The 23770-nt window shown below is 41.5% G+C and overlaps 1 protein-coding gene across 1 annotated transcript; it reads left to right on the forward strand.

Moving 5' to 3' along the window:
* The first annotated feature begins 669 nt into the window (after window positions 1-669).
* lhx5 (LIM homeobox 5) lies at window positions 670-17576 on the forward strand. The gene is made up of 5 exons (XM_058618135.1): window positions 670-1527; window positions 4231-4454; window positions 5469-5746; window positions 8735-8900; window positions 14975-17576. The coding sequence occupies exons 1-5, from the start codon at window positions 1355-1357 to the stop codon at window positions 15322-15324; spliced, it is 1191 nt and encodes a 396-aa protein (XP_058474118.1). The 5' UTR covers window positions 670-1354; the 3' UTR covers window positions 15325-17576.
* Window positions 17577-23770: the final 6194 nt, after the last annotated feature.

Genomic DNA, 23770 nt, shown 5'->3' on the forward strand with positions numbered 1-23770 from the left:
TCTCTCGTCCTCCTCCTCTGTTAGCCTGACAGTGTTGATGATGTTTATCAGTTCCTCTCTAAATGTTTTCTTGTAATCATGCAAAATGAGTCAGAATTCTGGCCACAGTCATTCAAATTCAATCCCCCATTAAGGTGCAAAGAAAATGCTTAAACAAGTCCTGGGCCGTCCACTGTCACGTGAATTAGCGTGTTGCGTGTTTGCTTAAGTGCAACTAACAAAATGAGGCAGTGGGTAAATAGTGCGATTCCCTTCGATCGGTGGTCACTCTGTTAAAGCACCGGGTGACCAAGGCTTCTCCCTATTGATGAGCTGCAGCTAATCCATCGCATTTCCCTGTAAATGGCTTTCTGCATGAGAAAAGGCCCGCGGCCCCTCCTCGATCTGTAGCCCGTCACAGACTCACTGTGATGCAGGAGCGTTTTGTCACAGGGGCCCATAATAAAGGTTGTGTAGTATTAGCCCCTTGTTCGGCTACTCCCACTCCCACTCCCACTGCAAGCTCATCACATTCATTTCACTGACATGCAAAGTCGCCTTTTGCACCTTTCCATTTTTTTTCCCAAGTCCCCCCAAAAATTAAATAAGTGCTTAGTTTACTAATGTATTCCCCTCGCGTCCAGCCTGTGATGTCTCCACGCGCCCGCATGAAACCATCCCCGCGCGCGCTGGCCTTATAGAAACCAGCCAGCCAACTTCCACCACGGCCATGGTATTTTGTGCACGGCGTGTGGTTCCAGGTTCTCTCCGTGTCCGAGGCTACAGCTATGAGCGTGTAACCATGACAACTGCGCTGTGATTGGCTCCGCTGCACGGAGAATTAACGAGGGCGTTATCCAATGTGAGCGCAGGCTGCGCGCATGCAGCGGCAGGCAGGGGGAAAAAAACCTCGTGATAATCCATGGCACAGTGATGCGAAAGTGGCGACGTGAGGAGAGAGCGAAGGAAATGACTGGAGCCCACAAAAACAAAAGGGATGTTGTGCTACAAATAACACAGCAGTGATTATTAATGGCGTTTAAAGTGTGTGTCCGCGAGAAAACATGCGCGCTCTGACCATTATTACGCAGCTCATCAGCTGGCGCGGCTGAAATCCTCCTCTCCTTTTTTTTGGATTGTGGATTGTGACAAGTGCCAGGAGGGACAACTACACCAAAACCAGGACCGGGACTTACAGCGGTTGCCGTGGAACTGTCACGCCTCCACCTGTGAGAAACTGGAGCTTCCTCCAGTGTTCGCTTGACAGACAGCGCACACTCCCGGAGCCAAGACGTTGTTCCGCGGAGACCCGGTTCCGAGCAGCGCAGTCCGTGCAGTGGGAAGGTCGGCACTCGGCTTCCTGCAGGCCGGAAACATGATGGTCCAATGTGCCGGGTGCGAGCGGCCCATCTTGGACCGCTTCCTGCTCAACGTGCTGGACAGAGCGTGGCACGCCAAGTGCGTGCAGTGCTGCGACTGCAACTGCAACCTCACCGAGAAGTGCTTCTCCAGAGACGGGAAGCTCTATTGCAAAACGGACTTTTTCAGGTAACGCGCGTGAAGAGTGTGGATCCACTTTGTCCCAGGAAAGAAAGAAAGAAAGAAAGAAAGAAAGAAAGAAAGACAGAAAGCAACGTTTAATATTGGGTAAAGTGGGTGACTGCAAACTAGATTTAAAAACTACATAAAAAATGTCAGCAGGTTTATTAATATGTCGAATTAACTAGGTTTATTATATAATAAACCTAACACCTAAAATTATTCACTTAAACATCAGATCATATAAAATAAGAAAACATCTATTATACAGTCTCTGTTATTATATCATATTACTATTATTATAAAACGACTTTTCAAGGAGACATAACATTCATACTAACTCCTATAACACACAGCTAGCAATAAAAAAACAAAAAAAACATTTACTGCTCATTTCATCCCATAACGAAATATGATATCCACTTAGTTATCACGTGGCCTTTTGATTGAATTCCCTGCAATGGAAAGAGAAATAAATAACGCCTCAAATTTAAATCACCCGTCTATAATCCAATTGTATTCTCAGCGTTTGGGATTTTATATATATATATATATATATATGTGTGTGTATATATATATATATACACACACACAAATATCTATCTTCTTTCCAGCTGCAGACAACACTTTTTGCTTTATTAATTAGGCTCTTAACCGCTTTCACAGTTCTTCCAAAAGTGTTTTCAGGTAATTGAGTGATAAGTGAGGCCCTTGTTTGCTCTTATAGCATCATTTTCATCTGTTCGTGCCCATAACCACCCCCCCCAAATTGTCTAATGACATGTAAGACGCGCGAGCCTTTGTTGGGACGAGGCCCCATTATTGGTCTCGCGCGGCCTTGACCGTCATATTACAGTGCAAAGGGTTGGCTTTTTTTTTTCTTTTTTTTTTAAATGGCCAGCCATTAGCCAGGCGAAACAGTAATCACCCTAATGTGTCCATTTGTTGTGTAAGTAGAGTTGTGGCCTTTCGCCGAGGGGAGGCTTGGACATGCATGTGAAAGAGGAGGGTGGGAGGGGAGGGGAGAAGGGGGGCAGTGAAACGATACCATTGCAAATGGGAAAACAAGGCAACATTAGTGTTAAAACAAAAAAACAAAAAAAGGAGGGCTGGCTTTCACCCCCAAAAGGTTTAAGAATCACCTCCACCATCACTTCCACCCCCCACCGCCTCCTCATCATCCCAATCCCAGTGAAAACCCAGGAACAGGCCCAGGATGTGCTGAAAACAGAATCTCACACATACACACACACAGAGAGAGAGAGAGAGAGAGAGAGATGCTTTATCCATCTCTGATGTGCTCGTGTTATTGTTGCTGCACTTCATGTGCTTGTCTTTGTGTTGCTCTGACCTGAAGGGACTGCAGATGCGGAATTGTACACAGCACAACAATAACTGTACACTGCGCCCTTTGAAACACAGAACAAATAAATAGATAAAATAGAATAAATAAATGTAACCAGCATTCAGGTATAGAGCTGCTTTAGATCCTATACTGGCTTAGGAAAAAACAAGATACACAAACCACCACATTAAACTGCATTATTTTATATTTATTTGAAATTGAAATTTTCTCCCACGCTTAACATTCATATTCTCCACAAATAAACATTACACAGACTAGACAGAAACAGCAACAAAATTAAAAAGATAAAATAAATAAATATAGGGGGGGGCTCTGCAGTGTTTGTTATATAGCAGTGTGAGTGTAACCACAGTTATTTCTATTAGTTCCCCATATCAGTAACAACAAAAGTAGGTCCATATGGATTATTTTATTGCTTTATTCATTATTATTATTTGCTATGTCAGACTTTATAAAGTTATTTGCATTTTTTTAACCTTTTTCGAATACCTGGAATATCTGCTAAAACAAATCACAGCATCAGTGCAGGAGACAAAATACCAGCAAACGTCAGTCTAATCTCACTCACTCACTCACACCGTATGTACATACAGTGTGTGTGTGTGTGTGTGTGTGTGTGGATTTGTGCGTCGCAGTGATGAGTCCGTCCCTCCCACCCCGCGGTATTTAAACGCGGGTGAATGTGGATTAAGGGAAGATTTCCACCCTATAACTCTGCTTAATCCCATAATATATTCCCCGGCTACAATGTGTTGATTGTCACTAATGCGTTTCGCGTTGGGGGTTATTGTCACAGCAACTCCATCAAAATTATGATTTATTTTTAATCCCATTTATTTTTTTTTAAAGGAAAGTCAGACGTTATTATCTTTGATGAAAGCGCAGTCACTATTTATTCTGTCAGTTCATTTAGCAGAAACAAGTAAACAATGACCTGTTTACTCATGTGTTTATTATAACTATGTTCCCTAATATAGTGTATATTATTATTATTATTTATTATTATGTATTTTTGTCGTTACTAAAATGGTCTCAATTGCTTATATTTCTTAGCCGTTTTCCATATTACAGACATTATTCAAATGATTCTATAAATAATTCCTCGTATAATATTCATAAGATAATTATGTGACTAATTTGCTTTTATTTAGGAATTAAGAGTCAGTTTATATTTCGGATATTTTGTATTACATAATGTGTTGGCTAAAAAAAAAGAAAAGAGAAAGTAAGTGCTTCTGTTTCCACTTTGTGTGTGTGTGTGTGAGGGCCTACAAAGGGGGGACAATGGCATCTATCATTATTTTATTTGTCTTACATTTTGTATTAATTTCTGCCTTCTCGTGCAGGCGGTTTGGCACGAAGTGTGCGGGCTGTCTGCAGGGAATCCTGCCCAACGACTTGGTGCGCAAAGCCCGCAGCAAGGTGTTCCACCTGAACTGCTTCACCTGCATGGTGTGTAACAAGCAGCTGTCCACGGGAGAGGAGCTCTACGTGATAGACGAGAACAAGTTCGTGTGCAAAGAAGACTACTTGAGCACCGTGGCCATTAAGGAAGTCAACTTGAATTCAGGTAAATAATGTGTGTGTTTGTTCATGTTCGTATCTCTCATCTAAAATGTCATCTTTGTGGCGCGTCGGTCAATACGCGTGTGTATGTGCGTGATTTTGGATAGACATTACGCACGCGCGCGCCTATCTTGGTGGGTCAAATCGGCCTTGCGGGGGGAAAACAAGAGAGGCGAGTTTTGGAGGCTTTTCAGCGAGATGTTGTTTTTGTTGAACGTTTTCACTGGACCCGCAGAGACCATGTCACAACAACCTTGTCAGATGAATGGTCTCAATATTTACCTCCACAGGACAATGGGTCTCTGTTATTGTATGTCAGGCTCCGCTGGGGATGAACACGCTGCTCCGCGACCGTGCGCGCGGCTCCCCTTTTCCCTCTGAGAGCTCATGAGGACACGCAGACCCACTCCACACACACACACACACACACACACACACACACACATACTGCTGATACATCACACACAGATATGTGTGATGTATCTGTTTTTGTGAGGAATAATCTGAGTGTGTGCTGTTTTAGCTGTTTACACCGAGTGCCACGTCCATTAATAACCATGGGCGTGCACACATGGAACACGGGTGGTGCTGGAGTTGGGGCCCCTTTTGAAAAATTTTGAAAAATACATTTTTTTTTCTTACTTTTAAGTTACTTTTGCGTGACCCATCATTTCTTAATTGAAAGTATTTCATTTATGCAATAACTACACAGGAGTTGGGGACATCCAACCATTGAAATAAATTAATTAATACATAAATATGAAAGAGGAAAATAATTTTGAAACAAGTTTGCATGGGAAAAAAATGCATGCAAAAATGTGGTTTAGCTTTTTTGTGGGTGTTGCACAAATTCCACCTGGAATGAAATAAAGCATATTTTGGATATTTGCCACATTTCCTCGGCGTAAAAGCTTAATTAAAGCAAACCCATTCACCCATCCTGACATTTTCGGATCGTGACCTTCCTCTTGTTTGTGTGCCTCCCTCCTCCTCCTCCTCCTCCCTCCTCCTCCGTCAGTGTCATCGTGTACGGACAGGAGTTTATCGCCGGATCTGCAGGATCCAGCACAGGAGGACATAAAAGAGACGGACAATTCCACGTCCTCAGATAAGGAAACGAACAATATTGAGAACGAGGAGCAGAACTCGGGGACGAAGCGGCGGGGGCCCCGGACCACCATCAAGGCCAAGCAGCTGGAAACGTTAAAGGCCGCGTTTGTCGCCACGCCGAAGCCGACCCGACATATCCGGGAGCAGCTGGCGCAGGAGACGGGTCTGAACATGCGGGTGATCCAGGTGAGACCCGTTTGTTGTTGTTGTTGTTGTTGTTGTTATTTTCCACATTTGTAATATAGACTCACTCTCAGTGGAGATGAAGAGAGGCAGAGAATGCGCAGACAAAGACAAACGAGTGAGGAACGGCGGATTATAAATCAGTGGAATTACTCATTAATTCTACTTGAACAGTTAATTGAAGGCTCCATTATCTGCTGGAGGAATGTCACAACATGATGTGGCGCGAGAGCATCATATTGAAATGTGTGTGTGTGTGTGTGTGTGTGTGGGAGAGATGTGCAATGATCTTGACTTCTTAAATAATTAGGTGTATACACACATAACAGGAACTTTTACCCATTTTTCTTTAAAAAAACATTTCATATTCTCCATTTATAAAAATAAACAAACACGGGTTTAATAGATGAATGTGTAAACCTTAAATCTCCATATAATATAATGTAATATAATAATAATAATCCAAAATGTATTTTTTGAGGGTTCTGTACTAATTTCCATATTTTTATTGAATTATGTGCTTTAAAAAAAAGAAAAAGAAAAAAAACTCCACTATATCCCCATTCCTGAAATTGAAAAACTCACTCATTTGCTTCCAATTCCCACGTTTGCTGTATCAATACCTGCAGGCGTTAATTTATTCCCTGAAATTAAGTTCCAGTAATCCAATTTACTGATACATGGATATAATAAACACCATGTTTCCCCCCCCTCTTTGTGAGGACTATCCTTTATTCCACGCAGGCAGCAGTTTATTTTGTGTTTCCGCAGCCATGAAATTAGTGAAAGGTTGGTTTTGTTTTTGCCAATGGCAACAAACATGTTTGGCAGTATAACACAAGTGTACACTGTTTTGGACCTTTTCTCGCTCTCTCTCTCTCTATCTGTGTGTCTTTTCATCCTCCCGCACACACACACACACACACACACACACACACACACACAGAGTCACTGGTTTGGTGTCTGGGTGCAGACTGTGTCAGGATGATTAGCACCATCTCTGCCAACTGTGATGTGGCTTTTTGTGCACTCACTGTAATTATCGCTGATTTCACAGATTTACATACCACCCTCCCCTTTTCCCACCTCTCTGCTCTTACTCACTTACAGCCTGCTCCCACTGCTTATTAGAGCAGACACGAGGCCTCTCCACACTGCCTCATCTGTGGCATCATCATACTGCAGCCTGCTGCTGCTGTATATGTGTGTGTGTGTGTGTGCATTAGTAGAGCTCAATCCATCAATAAATCTATAAGTCAGTCAATTAACTGATCAGGAAACCAGGCAGTCACTCAGTCAGTCATCCATCCATCTCTGTGTCCATGATCTCCACCCCTGACTGCTTGGTGTGTTGCCTCGGAGCCAAAATGGAGGCTGCGTTTCGTCATCCTCCTCCTCTTTGTCGCTCACTGTGTGTTAAATACCATTGCTCTCAACGCGGGGAGCCCCGTGAGCCACGCTGCTTCTCCAGCATGTGGATGTAATCCCTAAGCAACGCTCTCTCGAGGGGAGCGAGAGCATTTCCATAAAAATGTACCCTACAGTTAGACGATTGTTCTCAATAAGCAGGTGTCGCCTTTGCTGCTGGAGCACATAGAGCACAGCCTAAGTGGTTTTAGGTGTGTGTGTGTGTGTGTTTTTCTTGTTTTGTTTTGTGTGTGTGTGTGTGTGAGAGAGAGAGAGAGAGAGAGAGGGAGAAAGAAAGAGAAAGAGGGAGAGAGAGAGAGCATCTGTGTGTTTTTGGTAATCTGCAGCACAGTGGGATCCTGCCTCTGGTGTACCCTCGTCAGTGTGAAACATGCATCATTATGCAGCAGTGATGCAAAGAGGCGAAACAAGATGTGTTATGTGCTTATAATGCAGACATTCTTCCATATGGCATGTAGTTCTGCACTTTCAAAATCATCCCCCCCTTTGTTCCTCTTCAAAGACAGCTTATTTAACGCGACTGATAAGCTTTTTATGCTCTGATTTATGGCCGCCGCTGTTTATTTTAACTTGCACTGAGGTGCACCGGGTTGTGGTGTATTTGTACTATTTTTACTTTCATGACTGAGAAAGTGTTGCTGGAGTCACATGGCGTGTCGTGTTGTGTCACAGGTAGAAAAGGTTCAAATTAAAATGGGGCCTTTTTTGTGATTTTGCTGATATTGAACTCGGTCTCTGTTCATCGGATCTGTCTTTGCAAACAGTTGCTATTTGAATACACAAAAAGCTCTTTCCACTTGAGCGAGTTTCAGGCACAGAAAGCCGCTGGTGTCACCATTCATCGTCTGCTAAAGCTGAACTGATCTTTTCTGTGAAATTCTGACAATGCATTGGCAATTTTTCATTTTACATTTGGATTTGATGGACCTTTTCTGTTCAGGGTGTAACTGCATATGGATCTGTCTTTTTTAACAATGGAGTCGAGAGAATCACACAGTGAAAGAGAAGCCACAGCAAGTGGAGCTAAAAATAATCATATTTCAACTAAAACAGGTACCTTTTTTTTAGTATATGAACAATATTAATATTTCTGACTCATTTTCAAAATTGAAATAACAATTTTAAACGTAACGGTAATTGACAAAGACTCCAATTTAATCATTCAATTGTTATGCCAATTAAAACCTGAAATGAATCAATTACTTAATAAAACAATTGTTTTTTTAAATGATCTTTTGATTCGATATTTTTACCCAAAAACGTTAAGGAATTATCCGCTGGATTTGAATTCCACACATACTCACATTTTCACATTGAGTGTGAATATATTAATTAATATTAATGAAATTAGGTAAAATGATCAGGTGGATTTGTTTGTTACAAGGTGGAAAAGACTTGCATCTCATCACATCTGTGTCAGACTATTTGCACTCTTGTTGTGAGGTTGTCTCGGTTTGACTTGGAAGGGAAACAGGACAGAGACAGGAAGAGGAAACCGATCCGTGAAGGCCGCACTTCGAGCTCAAACCTCTAACTCTGTGTTTATTTGTCCGTCTGCTGCAGGTTTGGTTCCAGAACAGAAGATCCAAAGAGCGACGAATGAAGCAGCTGAGTGCTCTGAGCGCCCGGCGGCACACCTTTTTCAGAGGCCCAAGGAGGATGAGGTCTCTGGGAGGCCGGCTGGAGGATGCAGACATTTTGGGACCTGGGGCTTACGGTTACTACGGAGGTAAGAAATGCAGCCTTCAGCTAATGTCCTATATGATGGTAGGCTCTTTATCTATAGCAAAACGATAGGGATTATATGTTAAATATGTTCAATGGAGTCGTTTAGCATTTTAAAGGGCTGCTACTATCCCAATTCAACATATACATGTAAAATGTTGATATTGTTTGCCATTACCATAGTCCCTCCTCAACGTGGGCGGGGTCGCCATAGCACGGCTGCACGACACTTGGTGTAACTGAATCGTTAGAATCAGCTAATTACAAAGATCTGTTCACCCAGTCGTTCAGTACTTCCCACATGACCGGAGCGCAGACTCTGTGTGACACAGTCACTGAACTGTAATACGGCTGAATGGGTTGTGATTGGGCTAAATACACCAGACTCCTCTGTAAAATGTTGAGGTTTTCAAAATTGCCTTGATAAATTTGATGTTTTCAGGATTTTTAAGCCTTTTTGATCGAATCTACAGTTCGGCATATTTCAGTTTGTCGTGCTCACAACTCTTCCAGCCCGTGGTCGGCAGTCTGTTAATGTCAGATTTTAGTATCGGCTCATTTCAGTATTGGCTGTAGCTTCCTGTTCTGCTTCCACACCGTCTCCAGTGCAGACCCTTGTTTTTCCTTTTCCTCTGGTTGAGACATTTTTGAGAGGGGTAGTGAGAATTTTTTAGATTTCGTAACGTTTTCACTGTGTTTGACGGACTTTGGTCCAAGCATCACGAGCTGTCTGGCTTATTGGATGGATGGAGCTCCAGACCAAAACATAAAAAAGCATTTTAAATTGAGAATACACAGACTGTACCACAGTTATCAGTAAAGTATTTCATTTAAACACGTTTCTTTTATCTGTGACGACACACCATGATCATTTTATGACTTAATATAATACACGTCCTTCATAAAGCCCCTTTAATGTGCAATGTGTGAAATTATGTTAAGGCAATGTAAAAGGAATAAAAAAAAAAATATATATATATCCTGGTTTTACCCTGAGTCCAAAATAGTGTTACTGCAAACTGAAGAGCAGCCTTCAGCAGAAGGCTATGTGGGTTATTATAGGCTGCGAAGCGATAACATATAAGTTATTCACTATTGTGTCTACTGTACACTGCAGATGTAACCTCAGCGGGATTTCTGTGGACACTGACGGTCACATAATTTCTCTGTAATCTTTTCATCTCACTCATTCATGCAGTCAGTGCTTAATGTGACTCTCACCCTGACCATGCATTGTTCAGACAGTCAGTAATGTTCCAAGATAATTTCGCTTCTCGTTTGAAAAACAAGCTTTAAGAGGCTTTGACAAAAAAGAAAACCCTAGTTTAATTTAACTCTCAAAGTAAAATGCTTACCTGCTTATCTTTCAAAATGTCCTTTATTTAACCAGGAAAATCTTTTTAGGATTTTTTTCTTTTTTAAGACCTGGTCAAAAATCCAGCATATAACTAGAACTATGACTGTTTCTGTGTCTCACTAAGTTTAACTTATAGCCTTTTACAAATCATAGTATTTGAGGGAAACTTTGGTTTCTTTTCTTCCCTGTTTTCAAAAAACTTCCTCCATATAAAAATACTTAGAGGCTAGAAGACAATTTAACAAATGCAAGTAAGACATTAGAATAGAATCAGGTGAAGGATTCTTTTTGAATGAGTGGAAGAAAAAGAACTTTTGCAAGTACGGTTATTAAATGTGTTACTATATAGGTAGTAAAGAAATGATTATATTCACCTTTGTCCGGCTTAGATCTGCTGAAAACACACAGAGGAGGCATCTGTGATGTTGCTGTCTTTCATTGACTGTATCACTGCAAATTACAGGCAATTTACAGCCTTGGCCTTGCACACTCACGTCTTTAAAAACTGATGGAATGTTCACACACACACAAAATCATCTTTGATTTTGGGCAAATATTTGTAGTGATTAAATTGTAAAGTGGCCTCTACACTGAACACCGTTTTCAAAATTGAATGTTCATCACTTTGTATGTGTGTGTGTGTGTGTCTGTGATCTCCAGTGGGTGGAATGACACCTTCAAATCAATATTCTTAGAAAAAAACAAAAAAGAAAAATGCTTGTAAAGGCCTCTTGAAAAAAAAGATGTATTTAAGCATCTGTTGGTCTGGACTAAAATAGAAAAAAAAGAAATCCCAGACAATAGCAGGTGGGTGGCAGATAGAACAACACAGCACTAAGTCAACAGTGGCCTGGAATTGAACTGGAGGTAAAAACCAGATGCACGTGTCATGGGTATGAGCAGCTTGTTTCTGTTCTTGAGCCGCTCCTGTACATCCATCCATCCACCTGAAGGGCCTCTGCATTCAGGACACAATAAACAGCGGCTGTCAAGCCTTGAACAAGGGGTGTGTATGTGTGTGTGTGTGTGGGGTGGGGGGAGTGGTAGTGGGAGGGGCAAACAGAGGACAAAAACCTTCATCCCTCATTCTCATCTATCTTGCTTTCTTCGCACATCGCTTTTCACACCCTTTTGTGCCGCAGCGGCACAGGCCAGTCTGCGCCTTTATCTGAGCTTGCTGCTTCCTTATGCTCCTCTGCTGCTGCTGCTGCTGCTGCTGCTGCTGCTGCTGACGGTGATGATGAAAGGGAGGGATGCCTCTGTGTGGGATAGTGCATCTGCATGTGTGAGTGTAATTATAGCTTGCAGAGTCGCACACACACACACACACACACACACCATGCAGTCCACAACACGGGCTTGTTGTATTGTTTTTTTTCTCAAGGTCGTCAAAAACTAGCAGGGCTCTGTTTGTGAGATCAAATAATGAGCTTGTTTTGCGAGAGTCATGTCACCTCCCATTGTTCCTCGCGGTACTTTCTAATAGCAAAGTGCAACATAAATAAATACAGTTGTTATAAGCCAGGCAACGTACAGCGATTCTCACATTCTAACCTGTTAGGTCCCAAATTCGCCCGCTAAGACTGAAATAGTGAAAGAGTGAGAGGAGCAGATGGCGGGGGTGGAGAAACGCAAGTGCAACATCTGGGGCAGGCGGAAAAAAGTCAGCCATCGATCTCTCAGCTCAAGGTTGTTTTGGAACTGAATGGATTCAGTGTGAGTGAGGGAAGCTGAAGCCCTGATGCAAACAGTGTGAGGCGAAGATGAACTCTATATACTGTAATATGTCATATTACAGTATATAGAAGCGCTTGTTTTTGTTTAATTGGAATTACAAAATTCACTTCCTTTCTCTTCTTAAACACGATTAGATTAGATTTATTTGATTTACTTTTGCTGGTCCTGGCTGACAATTGTTGTCATCCATGTTTTTAGCGTGATGAACAACAATAGAGTGAACCTTGAACCTTGAACCTCAGCAGCTCATCCTACGTCTGATTGTCATTGGAGACCGCGGCTACGTTATAGCATGGCGGTTGTGGTCGTCACATAACATTAAAAGTGGACGTCGTCTTCCTCTAGCAAAACCAACTCCCGTTTGGAAACCTCAAGATTTGTGACTTGAGCAGCAGCACGTTTTTTTAATACTGGAAATTCAGACAGTTCAATCACATTAGTGCCACGCTTTGTTATCTATATTCCATTAAATTGGAACATAATTGACATCATGTTCTGTTGAAGAAGATCTGAAGCTAGTGATTGAGACCATGAACTCGTCAGGAAAATGTTTACTGATGTTTTAAATCAAGTTAGAATTAGAAGCTCATTTTCCCATAGACTTCCATTCAAGTTGATTTCTATCTGCAACTAGTGCTATCGGCCCCTGACAAGATCAATATTTTATTTCTCCAGACTATATGTGAGGCTATTGAGAGCATTCAATTTGCATCACTCAGCACACAGACAGGAAATGGGCTCAGTCCAAAGGTAACGCACTTCTCTCCGCTGCCACATTACAGCTCACAGATGGAAAAGTCACATCTTGTTTTGTTCAGTCAGTGCAGAAACTGAAGTGTGTGAGGGAATTCACAGGGAATTATGTGCTGGACTGTTTCTCTCAGTCGGATGCTGCGACTGTGCAGCGTGAGCTGGTTGCCTGGCAACTTCACGTTGATGGCAACAGTTTGCTCTGCTCGGCGTAAACAAATGAGATGTACCAGGGTAATTCATTAGTGTTGATGAACTTTAAAGGTGCCGATTGTAACACCTTTGACCCAGCCATCTGTCCAGTCGACTGGTTGCTTAATGGAGTTAGTTCATCCCAATAACAGAAAAACTATCAAAAAAAAAGGTCTTAAGATCGAAGTGGTTTGGTTTTATTTCTGGAGCCTCAGCCTCATTGTTACTGTAGGAGATAAAGTGCATTACATGAGCTTTTTTTCCCCAATGAAGCTACTAATAAAATTGTCCATGTGAAATGTTTTCCAAAGTAATTGTTGTGTTCTTTAGTTTAACAAGTGAGACCTAGCTTCATATTCAATACTCAACAGAAAAACACAACTTAAAAAATAACCACATTGTCACCAGGCCCCTAAAGTGAAGCCAGTGCATAATTGTCTGAAACTTCTATTCTCATGACTGTCCATCAGGGGGCGACTCTGACTCTGTATTTATGGTCATAATAACTATAGTTTCAGGTCTTTTTCAACACAGCGTGACGTCCATTTTTTAAATTATAGTCCCATTTAAAGTCAAATATATGGTAAGGCACATGCTGGGGCATGGGCACTGTGTGATTGACAGCTGTATTATTTATCTAAAAGTGTATTTCTGCCTCTTTCACTGTTCATCATGGATTTTGAATGAATTTGAAAATGTCACCTTGTCCCTGGTATAGAGTGACTGTGAGGTTTCCTCATTGGGGACACAAATTGGCGCGGCACCTCTCAGAGACACAAATATATCAGTCAGGTTGAGTAAGAAAATGTGTAAAAATCCAGGTGAAATTGTCTTGCTCTTTGAATATGAATAAAAGCTGAGACATTTAAGACACGGCAGACTACAGAATGTGAATCGAGCTTTGTTACGACATTGTGGTTGAAGTGAGAAGAGGATTTTTTGCACATGTGTTTTTTCAGCCACTTGACTGATAATAGTCTTCAAGACAGTCTACACTATACCGCCACTTTAGTTCTGACTGGAATGCTATTGGAACGACTATTGGATTAGTTACGTTTTGTGCCAACATTCACGGCTCCAACGCGTGTCATTCTGATCCCCTGACTTTAAAGTCCTAATAATAGCATATTTTGAATAACTGACAAACTAGAAGTCATTGTTTTTGTTTGACTTCTGCCTCATGCACACAGGATCCGTCATTAAATATGACTCATTCAAAAAGCTATAGATGATCCAGCTCCGTCATTGTAAATAAAACACAGCAGTAGCACAGTCTGCAAACTGAGAGCATAAATTAAGGAGGTGCAGATGCCGGTAGCAGCGTGAAGTAGATAAAGCAGTGGAATGAAGTGTAATTAATAGGGGGGAAAATTATTGGATGGTGAAAGAAAAAAAAGAAAAAGAAAACAGCTCATTGATTAGATACTGTAGAGTGACAGAAAATAAATCAACAACAATCAGGTTCCAGCTTTTCAAATGGGAGTATTTGCTGGGTCTATTGCCCGTTTTTCTTCTTCTTATATTCTTAATGATAAATACATTATAGTAGATAATGAGGACACCTGGTGAGGCAGAGGCAGGTGATGTTGCTCGAAGCTACGTCAGACATGACAAAAGAGGTGTAGTCGATAAGACCTGGGGGGGGGGGGGGGGGGGGGGGCTGCAGGGAGGCTGGAATCTCATTTTGGAGTTCCTCATCCAAATCCAGAAGTTTGGGCAGGGGGAATCTGTGGAGGTGCACGCATGGCTGCGAGCTGAATGAGTGAGGGAGATGAATGCAGTGTGTAAAAGGCGAGTGAACTGAGGTGGAGAGGTGTGGAGTTGTTTATACACTCAAATGAGGCTGTTGGAGCCGGGGTTGGTTGGAAATTGGACATGATCAATTTCACCACTTACGTAGGTGTGTGTGTGTGTGTGTGGAGGTGTGTAGAGGTGTGTGTAGAACTGCACACCGCTCTGGGGAAATGTGAATGTTTATTATGTTCAGAATATTCCCAGTCTTTGATAGTCTAACCTCCTGTTTTCTCCCGTTGCCTCCACAGAATACCAAGGTGACTATTATGGACCGGGGAATAACTACGACTTCTTCCCTCACGGTCCTCCGTCTTCACAGGCTCAGTCTCCGGCTGAGTCTCCCTACATGCTGGGCTCTGGGCCCGGAGCCATGGAGGGATCGGGACACCACCCTTCAGACGACCAAAGGTTCACGGACATGATCTCCCATGCGGAAACACCGAGTCCAGAGCCCGGCTTACCCAGCTCCCTGCAGCCTGTCCCGGGGGAGGCATACGGTGGTGGACCCAGTCCTCCTTTCTCCTTGGCTAGTAACTCCAGCTACAGCGCCCCTATGTCTCACCAAGGCCAGGAGATGGGAGAAACTACAGCCTGGTAAAGGAGGCACCACAGGGACTATTCTTGGGCTGAATGTCATTTCAGTCTAGTTAATTCAGGAGACGAGTGGAGGAAAAAAAGACATTGTGGAGTGGAAATATCTATGGAAGACGGTCAGCTGATGAATTGATGGACACAGACATGGAATCCAGAATGGGATAGCTTATTGGAAAATAAAATAAAGAATAATATTTGCGGCCCAGTAAACGTTCCAAAGCATATCCTTCACTGGATTACTGGACTTGAACTATTTAAGTAAAAAAAAAGAAACTGTCGTGATTCTACCCAGCAAAATGCTTCTCGCCTTCCCCTCAATGTTAACAAAGGTTTCTTCTAATGCTCTAGGCAGGAACACATTAGAGACAAATGCCAAAGGGGACATCTTCATTTCTCACCACACGTTTGAACATTGCTTCAAAGCAATATAGGTTTTTGTTGTTGGTTTTTTTTGTTCTTATTTGATTCTTTTTTGCTCTATTCCTGTCTGTACTGCTTGACTACCACCATACCCTCAATACTAGAAAGACAAAGGACCCGGGTTTAATATACAGGCTCTATTTCTCACACGTGGCAATCAATACAGGACAAAAAAACAAAAAAACATCAACGCTCATTTTACATGTTCTTTTCTGTAAGACAGTGTCAAACCAAAAATTGCACACACACACACACACACACACACAGTAACAATCTAATCTATAGTAGAGAACCCAGCTATAAGTCTTTTAATGCTCCTAACGTATTCTTGATCATAGCTTCAAAGAAGGATGTCTACAACATTATTCAAAACACGGACACAATTATGCACACACACTCAGACACACACACACACACGTACACACCCATCTCACACCCATCCAGGCGGCCCTGATAGTTCTGCTCCGCGCACTGCTTCACCTGACCTTCCTTTTGTTGCGCTCCCTTTTAAAAAACATGTTTTAATGGAAATGATTTTCAAAAGAACATTGAACCCATAATGGAGAATCTCCTTCAACAGCTGAGGTCTCCTTCCTCTAAAGAAAGAAAACAAAAGAGGGGGCAGACTACATCTGTGACATTACCAGTCTGCTCTGAAGCTCTCATCGCCATCTAGTGGCCATGTTGGAAAACACTCATCCAAATGTGTGTGTGTGCGCGTGTGTCTTTTGCCAACTGATAATTCTGCAGTTTCAGGGCCAAGTCTCATTAGAGCTCGGATTTTGAAAAGCAAACACAATATTTTCATTGTCTGTTACAATGCCGCTACTGAAAGGTGACGCACACACACACACACACACACACACACACACAACCCAAGCTATCTGATATTACTCAACACAAAACCTCCCACAATCCCTTTCTCCAAAGACATAGGTGCATCTTTCAGCTGCGTGTCTTCATGGCCCACGCGACACGTCTTACACAAAAACGCATGTACAAGAAAACCCTGGTAATGCTGAGTTAGCGCTATTTGAATATTGTTTTGAATTCATTTGCATTTCCTTTGGACACTGTACAAGATCCAGAAAGAATGTGTCTCATTTCTAATGTATCGAGACATCCTTGGATACAGAGTGTGTGTGTGTGTGTGGGACTGTACGTGTGTGTGTGTGTGTGTGTGTGTGAGTACCTGAACGACTGAGGATGTGTGTATGTTTGCACTTGTGTGTGTGTGTGTGTGCATTTGTGCACACTGCAGGGGTGGGGGATTAGGGCAAGGCTGTATTATTTCTATGTAAATAGCACTGGTAATAAAAACCTTCTCTTACAACTTAAAGAACTGTCCTCACTCAGTGTGGCTTTTGTTGGTTTTTTTTTACATTTTCAGTTAAATGTTCATCCTCTTCTACATTACAATGGCACTTCACTACATTTTAGAGGTAACTGTTGCTCTTCACACACGGAATTCCACTTTAAATCAACCAAAACCAATATGAATTACACAGACTGACAACCTGACTGTTATAGATTATATTAAAGCGCAAGCATCGAGTGTGTTTGTCTGTAAATGTTGAAGACCTTTGTGGTTTTGTTTGTTTGTTTGTTTGTTTGTTTGTTTGTTTGAGCAGGCAGCGCAACCAGGAAGTTAAAGGTGAAAATCAGAATCATTCTAAATGTCATCGTGTTATCAGCATCATAAAAGACAAGATTCATCCTAAAGTCTGCAGCTTCCTTTTGAGATTACTCAAAGACATATCTTTTGTTTGACGCTCAATAAGTTATGAACTCTTTGACAGCTGTCGTTAATTTAAAGAAGACAATTTTCTAAACACAGATACAATCCTACAAAGTAAAATATCCAACTTGATAGAATTGGATTGCTCTCAGCCCTAATTTAATAGCTGGGTGTCATATATTGTCACATTATCACATATTATATATGTAGCCTCTGCATATCTGAGGGCACCTGCATCGTAAAATGTGGATATGTACAACCTGTGTATTAGAAATACATGTTTTCATATGTTTTATACATACGTCATCAGGTCATTATATATGTTTTTAACTCATATGTACAAATATATCTTAAATGGAAATTCAGTATGTGTACATATATTACATTTATGGTTGGGCGTATCTTGAAAATGCTTTAGATTACAGTCCACAAATAGTCAGTTTATATATGTTTATACAGTTTATATATATATATATATATATATGTATACATACATATATATATATTGATCTAATTCCATCCAGGGGACAGTGTGTTGTCATGGATACCACCAAGCGATACCGCCTTCACCTAATTGAAGATGGAGTTGCAGCGAGGAGCAAAAGCTTAACAAAGGTGGCTTCATCTCTGAGACAAGCATGCGTATAAATATGAAGCCGTGTATTTGCCTCATTGTGGCATTTATTGAAAGGAAAGACTGTCAACCATTCAATTTTACATTTAAAAAGGGAAAACAATGATTGGTGCCCTTGGTGAGCAGACTCCTGAGCCGCATTGCTTACAGCCAGGACGTGCTGGCTGCACGAGCAATGTCTGTAACTGCTCTCGCAGTTATGTTAGATGTTGCAAATGATCGAGAAAACCTCTACATCTGTTAAACATGTCATACATTACAAATAAACAACTGACATTCCACTCACACCTTTCCCATTTTCGTTGTATGCTGTGTCTACAATGACAATAAAGCTTATTTTAAGTATTTGATTTCATCTCTGTTAATAGACGACCACGCTTGAAACAACTCCATGTTCTATGCTGTGTTCATCAGCAGTAGTTAAAGAAAAACAATATTTCATTTTTGTCAATACAAAAGAAACTACACTTGAGAATCCAAATATAAATAAGTTCAAAGATGGTAAAATGTCTTACAGGACAGAGCAGGACCATTGGTGCCTGCACGCCACATCACTACCACTATTCCCTCTCATTATATGTATAATTACTTTACTAATATGACTTTTTTTTCCTGAGGCCTTCACAAAACCAGGAGCCCAAAATCCCATCCTGTATTAAACTGAACACAGACCAGTGCCTTTTGGCAGCTCTGTCCCTCTCCAGGTCCCTCAAAGCCCCCAACACACACACACACACACACACACACACACACACACACACACACACATACACACACACACACTTCCCATATCCCCTTATCCTCCTCTTTATCCCCTCCTCTGGCTCCACATCCCCCTCCTCTTGCTGTGGGGCCAGGTGGGCAGAAGGTGGCCCAGGTCTGCAGTAATTTTCCCCCTGACTGGTTTTAATGTAAAGGGTAATGTGAGCAGAGACAGGGAGACACTGTGTGTGTGTGTGTGTGTGTGTGTGTGTGTCACATAGAAGTGGATGTCGTTCTCATCATCATCCAGTCCATTACTAAGAACCTCTGTATCCTCGTATTTGCTTCCTCTGTTTACTCTCTAGAGTATTTTTCCTCAATTCTGCTTTTTATCACTCTATCTCAGCTCCAGCAGCGCAACAAACACACACACATGCACGAACACCCACACACACACACACACACGCACACACACACACAGAGTGAGAGAGAGAGAGAGAGCTTGGGTGCTCTGAAGTGAGCCTATACTCTTCTGTGAGGGTCCAAAACAAATCGGCTGTTTACCCATGTAGACATGCACCTGCACTTAGCTACAGACATGTAACCCTCACATCCTCCCCCACCCATGCTTCCACACAGACAAACACACACACACACACACACACACACACACACTCACTCCTTTTTCTTTTGGACATCATATAAACAAAACCTTACCCACAAGCTCAACTTTAACCAGCCGTTACCTACCTAGTCTGAGAGGCTCTGCTCTCATTTGGACCAGGTTCTGATCCCAATTAAGGCCTACCAGTCGTGACAAGATCAATGTTTGTACCAAAATAGATCCTAAAGACATGAAAAAAAGGAGTATAGGATACACACACACACACATACACACACACTCTCTGCATTGACCAAAACCTCACACCTTACATTAACCAAACCCTGTTAACACCTAACCCTTAGTTTACGGTATTTAACTGTAGCTTTAGAAATTAGGTCCTGCCTCAGGACCAGGATTTGCTCCCCAAGAGGACTACTGATCCCAAAGAGGTAGCAAAAAAAATGCATGTGCATGCATACACACACACACACACACACACACACACACACACATACACATTAGCACGGGGACTTGAGCCCCAGTAAACCTCCACCAGGCACCCTCAGTAACCTTCACCTTCGTTTCACCCAGTAGCATCTGGTTATCACTCTCAAACACACACACACACACACACACACACACAGAGGTGCACACTCACACTTGTGCAGCCTTGCACGCACGCGCACACACACATCTATATATATATGTATATATATATATATATATATATATACATATATATATATATATATGGGTATGCATGCACACACACACATATATATATATATATATATATGGGTATGCACGCACGCACACACACACACACACACCCATATATATATATATATATATATATATATATATATGGGTATGCACGCACACACACACACACACGCACACACACATATATATATATATATGGGTATGCACGCACACACACACACACACACACACACACACACACACACACACATATATATATATATGGGTATGCACGCACGCACACACGCACACAAACACACACACACACACCAATCCCATTAACATCAGTACTTTTGTAATGGATGTGTTTGCAGTGCTGCTGTGGGAGAGAGGAGAGACCTGGAGTAGCTGCTATAAATCACTCGCTTGTTCCCCCTCCCCCCATCACACACATACACACAAGCACACACACACACACAGACACACACACACACACACACACACACACATACACATACAGGCCTACTATTGGCATCACTACACGAGGCTCCCATTCACTAACACTCCAACATGCACTCTCTCTCTCCCACACACACACACACACACACATGCACACGTGCGCGCGCACACACACGCATGTGATGCCATTTTCTCCCCCTCCCACTCTCTTTACCGCCTGGGGTGGGGAAATCCTATTACCCTATGAAGAGGAGGAACACATCATTAATTACACTCACATACTCCTTTACACACACACACACAAACAAGTCTATACGCCAGGTTCAATTTCAACACACACACACACACACACACACACACTCACTTAGATCACAGCTAGAGTCACACTGACACAAAACTCCAAAAATAAGCTGTATCATGCTGAAATATTTTGTACATTTCACCTGTCAGATGCACCGTGATGGGTGACTCTAGACTTGAGCTGGTGTATATCTGTCTCCCTCTCTCACACACACACACACACACACACACACACACACACAACACAGGAATATGTCAGATTGTGTGCGAGAGTAAAAGTTACGATCACCGAGAGAGATTTCAGGCAAACACGGACAGGCAGATCAGGGACTGTCAGAGTGTCACCCTCAGATTTATCCACAGCCTCAGCAGCCTTTTCAAGGTTTACCAGATAGATGGATGCCATAAAGTGATACATGCACACTATAAAAATGAACAGAGGAGGAGTAAGCCATGCATAGCCAGGCTGTCAGGGGGAGTGTTTATGCACCCAGGTGGGCACCTTTAGGACACATTAAGTCATGGCTGTCCGGGTTAAAAATAGAGCAGGTGACCTCACTTCAGCGAGAGGACACGCGTGTATACTGATGAGCCTAAACAGTATTGGCACTGCATCATTGATTGTATATGTAAATCTGAAGGGTATAGAATAATGAGTAAATAAAAGAGAAATCAGATTAGAGCAATGATCTCACCATTTGCATGCTAATCACAACTAGCCTTATCTATGTTCCTTAAAGGTACAGGGTGTAAAATATAGTCATGTGTCTCTGTGTTGGAGAAGCTGTGTAGCCTTCACTTGGCATCACAACTCAAAAGATGTTTAGTTTGTCCATTCGGGTCAATTCTCCTTAAATTCACATGAAGGGCTTATTCTGGGGTGATTCAAAAAATAATTCACAGTTATCAAAAAAGAATTATTTTATTTTCAATTTCTGCCAAATGAAAGTATTGTCAAGTTTCACACACTGGACCGTTAAGTTGTACAAGCAGCAAAGCACCAAATATGAACTGTAGAAGATCAAGGTGCTTTATTTGTCCTTTTTCAACACTATAAATAAGTAAAAAGGCACCCTGAAAACTAAAAATAAGGCAGAATATGCAGAATTACACTCATGTGTGTATTCCTATAGAATATATGCACATGTACAGGCGTGTACATGCACACATGAACCGATACGTTGATCAACAGGATAAGTAAACAAGAAGTGATTTGTACACGGAATATGATTAATTGGATGTCAGACAATCAACAATATTCCTTTATTTCCCTTATTTGTCTGATTTGTATTATATAATTTGGACCATAAACAATTATTGTTATTCTAAATGGGAGCAAATAATATATAATATAATTGAAAAAAACATGAGTACTAGGGTACATATTAAATATAAAAGTAGTAGTAGCATAAGTATAGTTATGGGAGATCACTTTCTGGATAACTTTCAGTTTAAAAGCCTAGGCTTTAGAATCAGACATAGAGATGTCAAAGGCAGAAAATATCCCAGCCTAATAGTTTTTAATGTAGCTATCAAACTCTCCAGCTGTAACTCCACTTCCTTTTCATCATTCACCTCTGTCGCTCGTCTCCTGAGTGGCACCTGTGACATCAGGAGCCAGCGATTGTGACAGTTTTTGTCTGAAATGAGACAAAAGAGAAGAGTTCTCTCCACTCTCTCTGACACACACACACACACACAGCCACAGCACCACCAAGTGGATGCACGCTGTCACTGCGCTGACACTCATGTTAGGGATCTATAGAGCGAAGATTTTGAACAGACAAAGGGCACTTTTATTTAGCAACTTTGAAGAGATGTTCAAGTTGCAGCTCTTTTCTTTTTAAATATTCCCTTAGTTGTGTAATTTGAAAAGAATACACTCATTTCAAGGTCAGGAGATGGCAAATAAAAGAATGAAAATGGAAGATGAATTGGTTTATGTCTCCAGTTCATGCCGATATATATATATGTATATTTATATATATATATATATATATGTATATTTATATATATATATATGTATATATATATATAAAATGAGTGAGTCTTTTTTAAAGAAAGTGTCACAGAATGATTGAATGAAGAGGGAGAGAATCTGGTGCCTTTTGGTTGTTGCTGTTACTGTTCGGCCTCGTCAGAGAATAACGTTGCTGCTATTTTCCCTTTTTTGCAAACCACTAACTATGCTGCATTTGTACATTGCATACAGGAAATAAACTACTTCATTGTTTGAATATTACAAAATGTGATTTCAAATTGTATTTTAAGTGACAATGAGTATCTCAAGTTTTCTCTAAGCAGAAATCAGGATGTGGAGGGTACAGCAGACCACACTTTAAGGTCAAATCTAGACCAAAGATCAAGTTTTGATCTTTAAATTGATTATGAAAATGTGATTCCACTGTGTTTAACCCTACAACACATGTTTTTAAGCTAAACAGAAAAAAATAGATGTTGATGCCATGAGGAAAAATATCAGATTTTTTTGGTCCTAACCACTGTGTCTGAATTGTTTTTTCATTTAAAGACTCCTGGGTTGTCTTTTTTTTCTTCTTTTTTTACTTTGTTTACTTTATGACTTTGTATTTTCATCAATTATGGATCTTCTGGGACCTGTTGCACAGAACTACTGTATGATACTGGATTAAGGCGGGATATTTCCGTTATGCTGGCTGAACAAAGCCTCAAGTCGGTTCCGCGAAAGCAGGAGCCCATGAGTTACCATTATGATTTATTCTGTACAGTTGGCCTGGTCTGGTCTGGTCTGGATTAACAGCGCCTTCTCATCCTGGTTTGACGTTCGTGCAACAGAATAAGCCAGGGTGAAGTTAGCAGCATAGGTTAAGGCTGTTTCTTTCTGCACCTCTTCAGTAGTAGTTCCTGTTTTA

Source organism: Solea solea, chromosome 19 (genome assembly GCF_958295425.1).
Source record: "Solea solea chromosome 19, fSolSol10.1, whole genome shotgun sequence".
Classification (NCBI taxonomy): Eukaryota; Metazoa; Chordata; class Actinopteri; order Pleuronectiformes; family Soleidae; genus Solea; species Solea solea.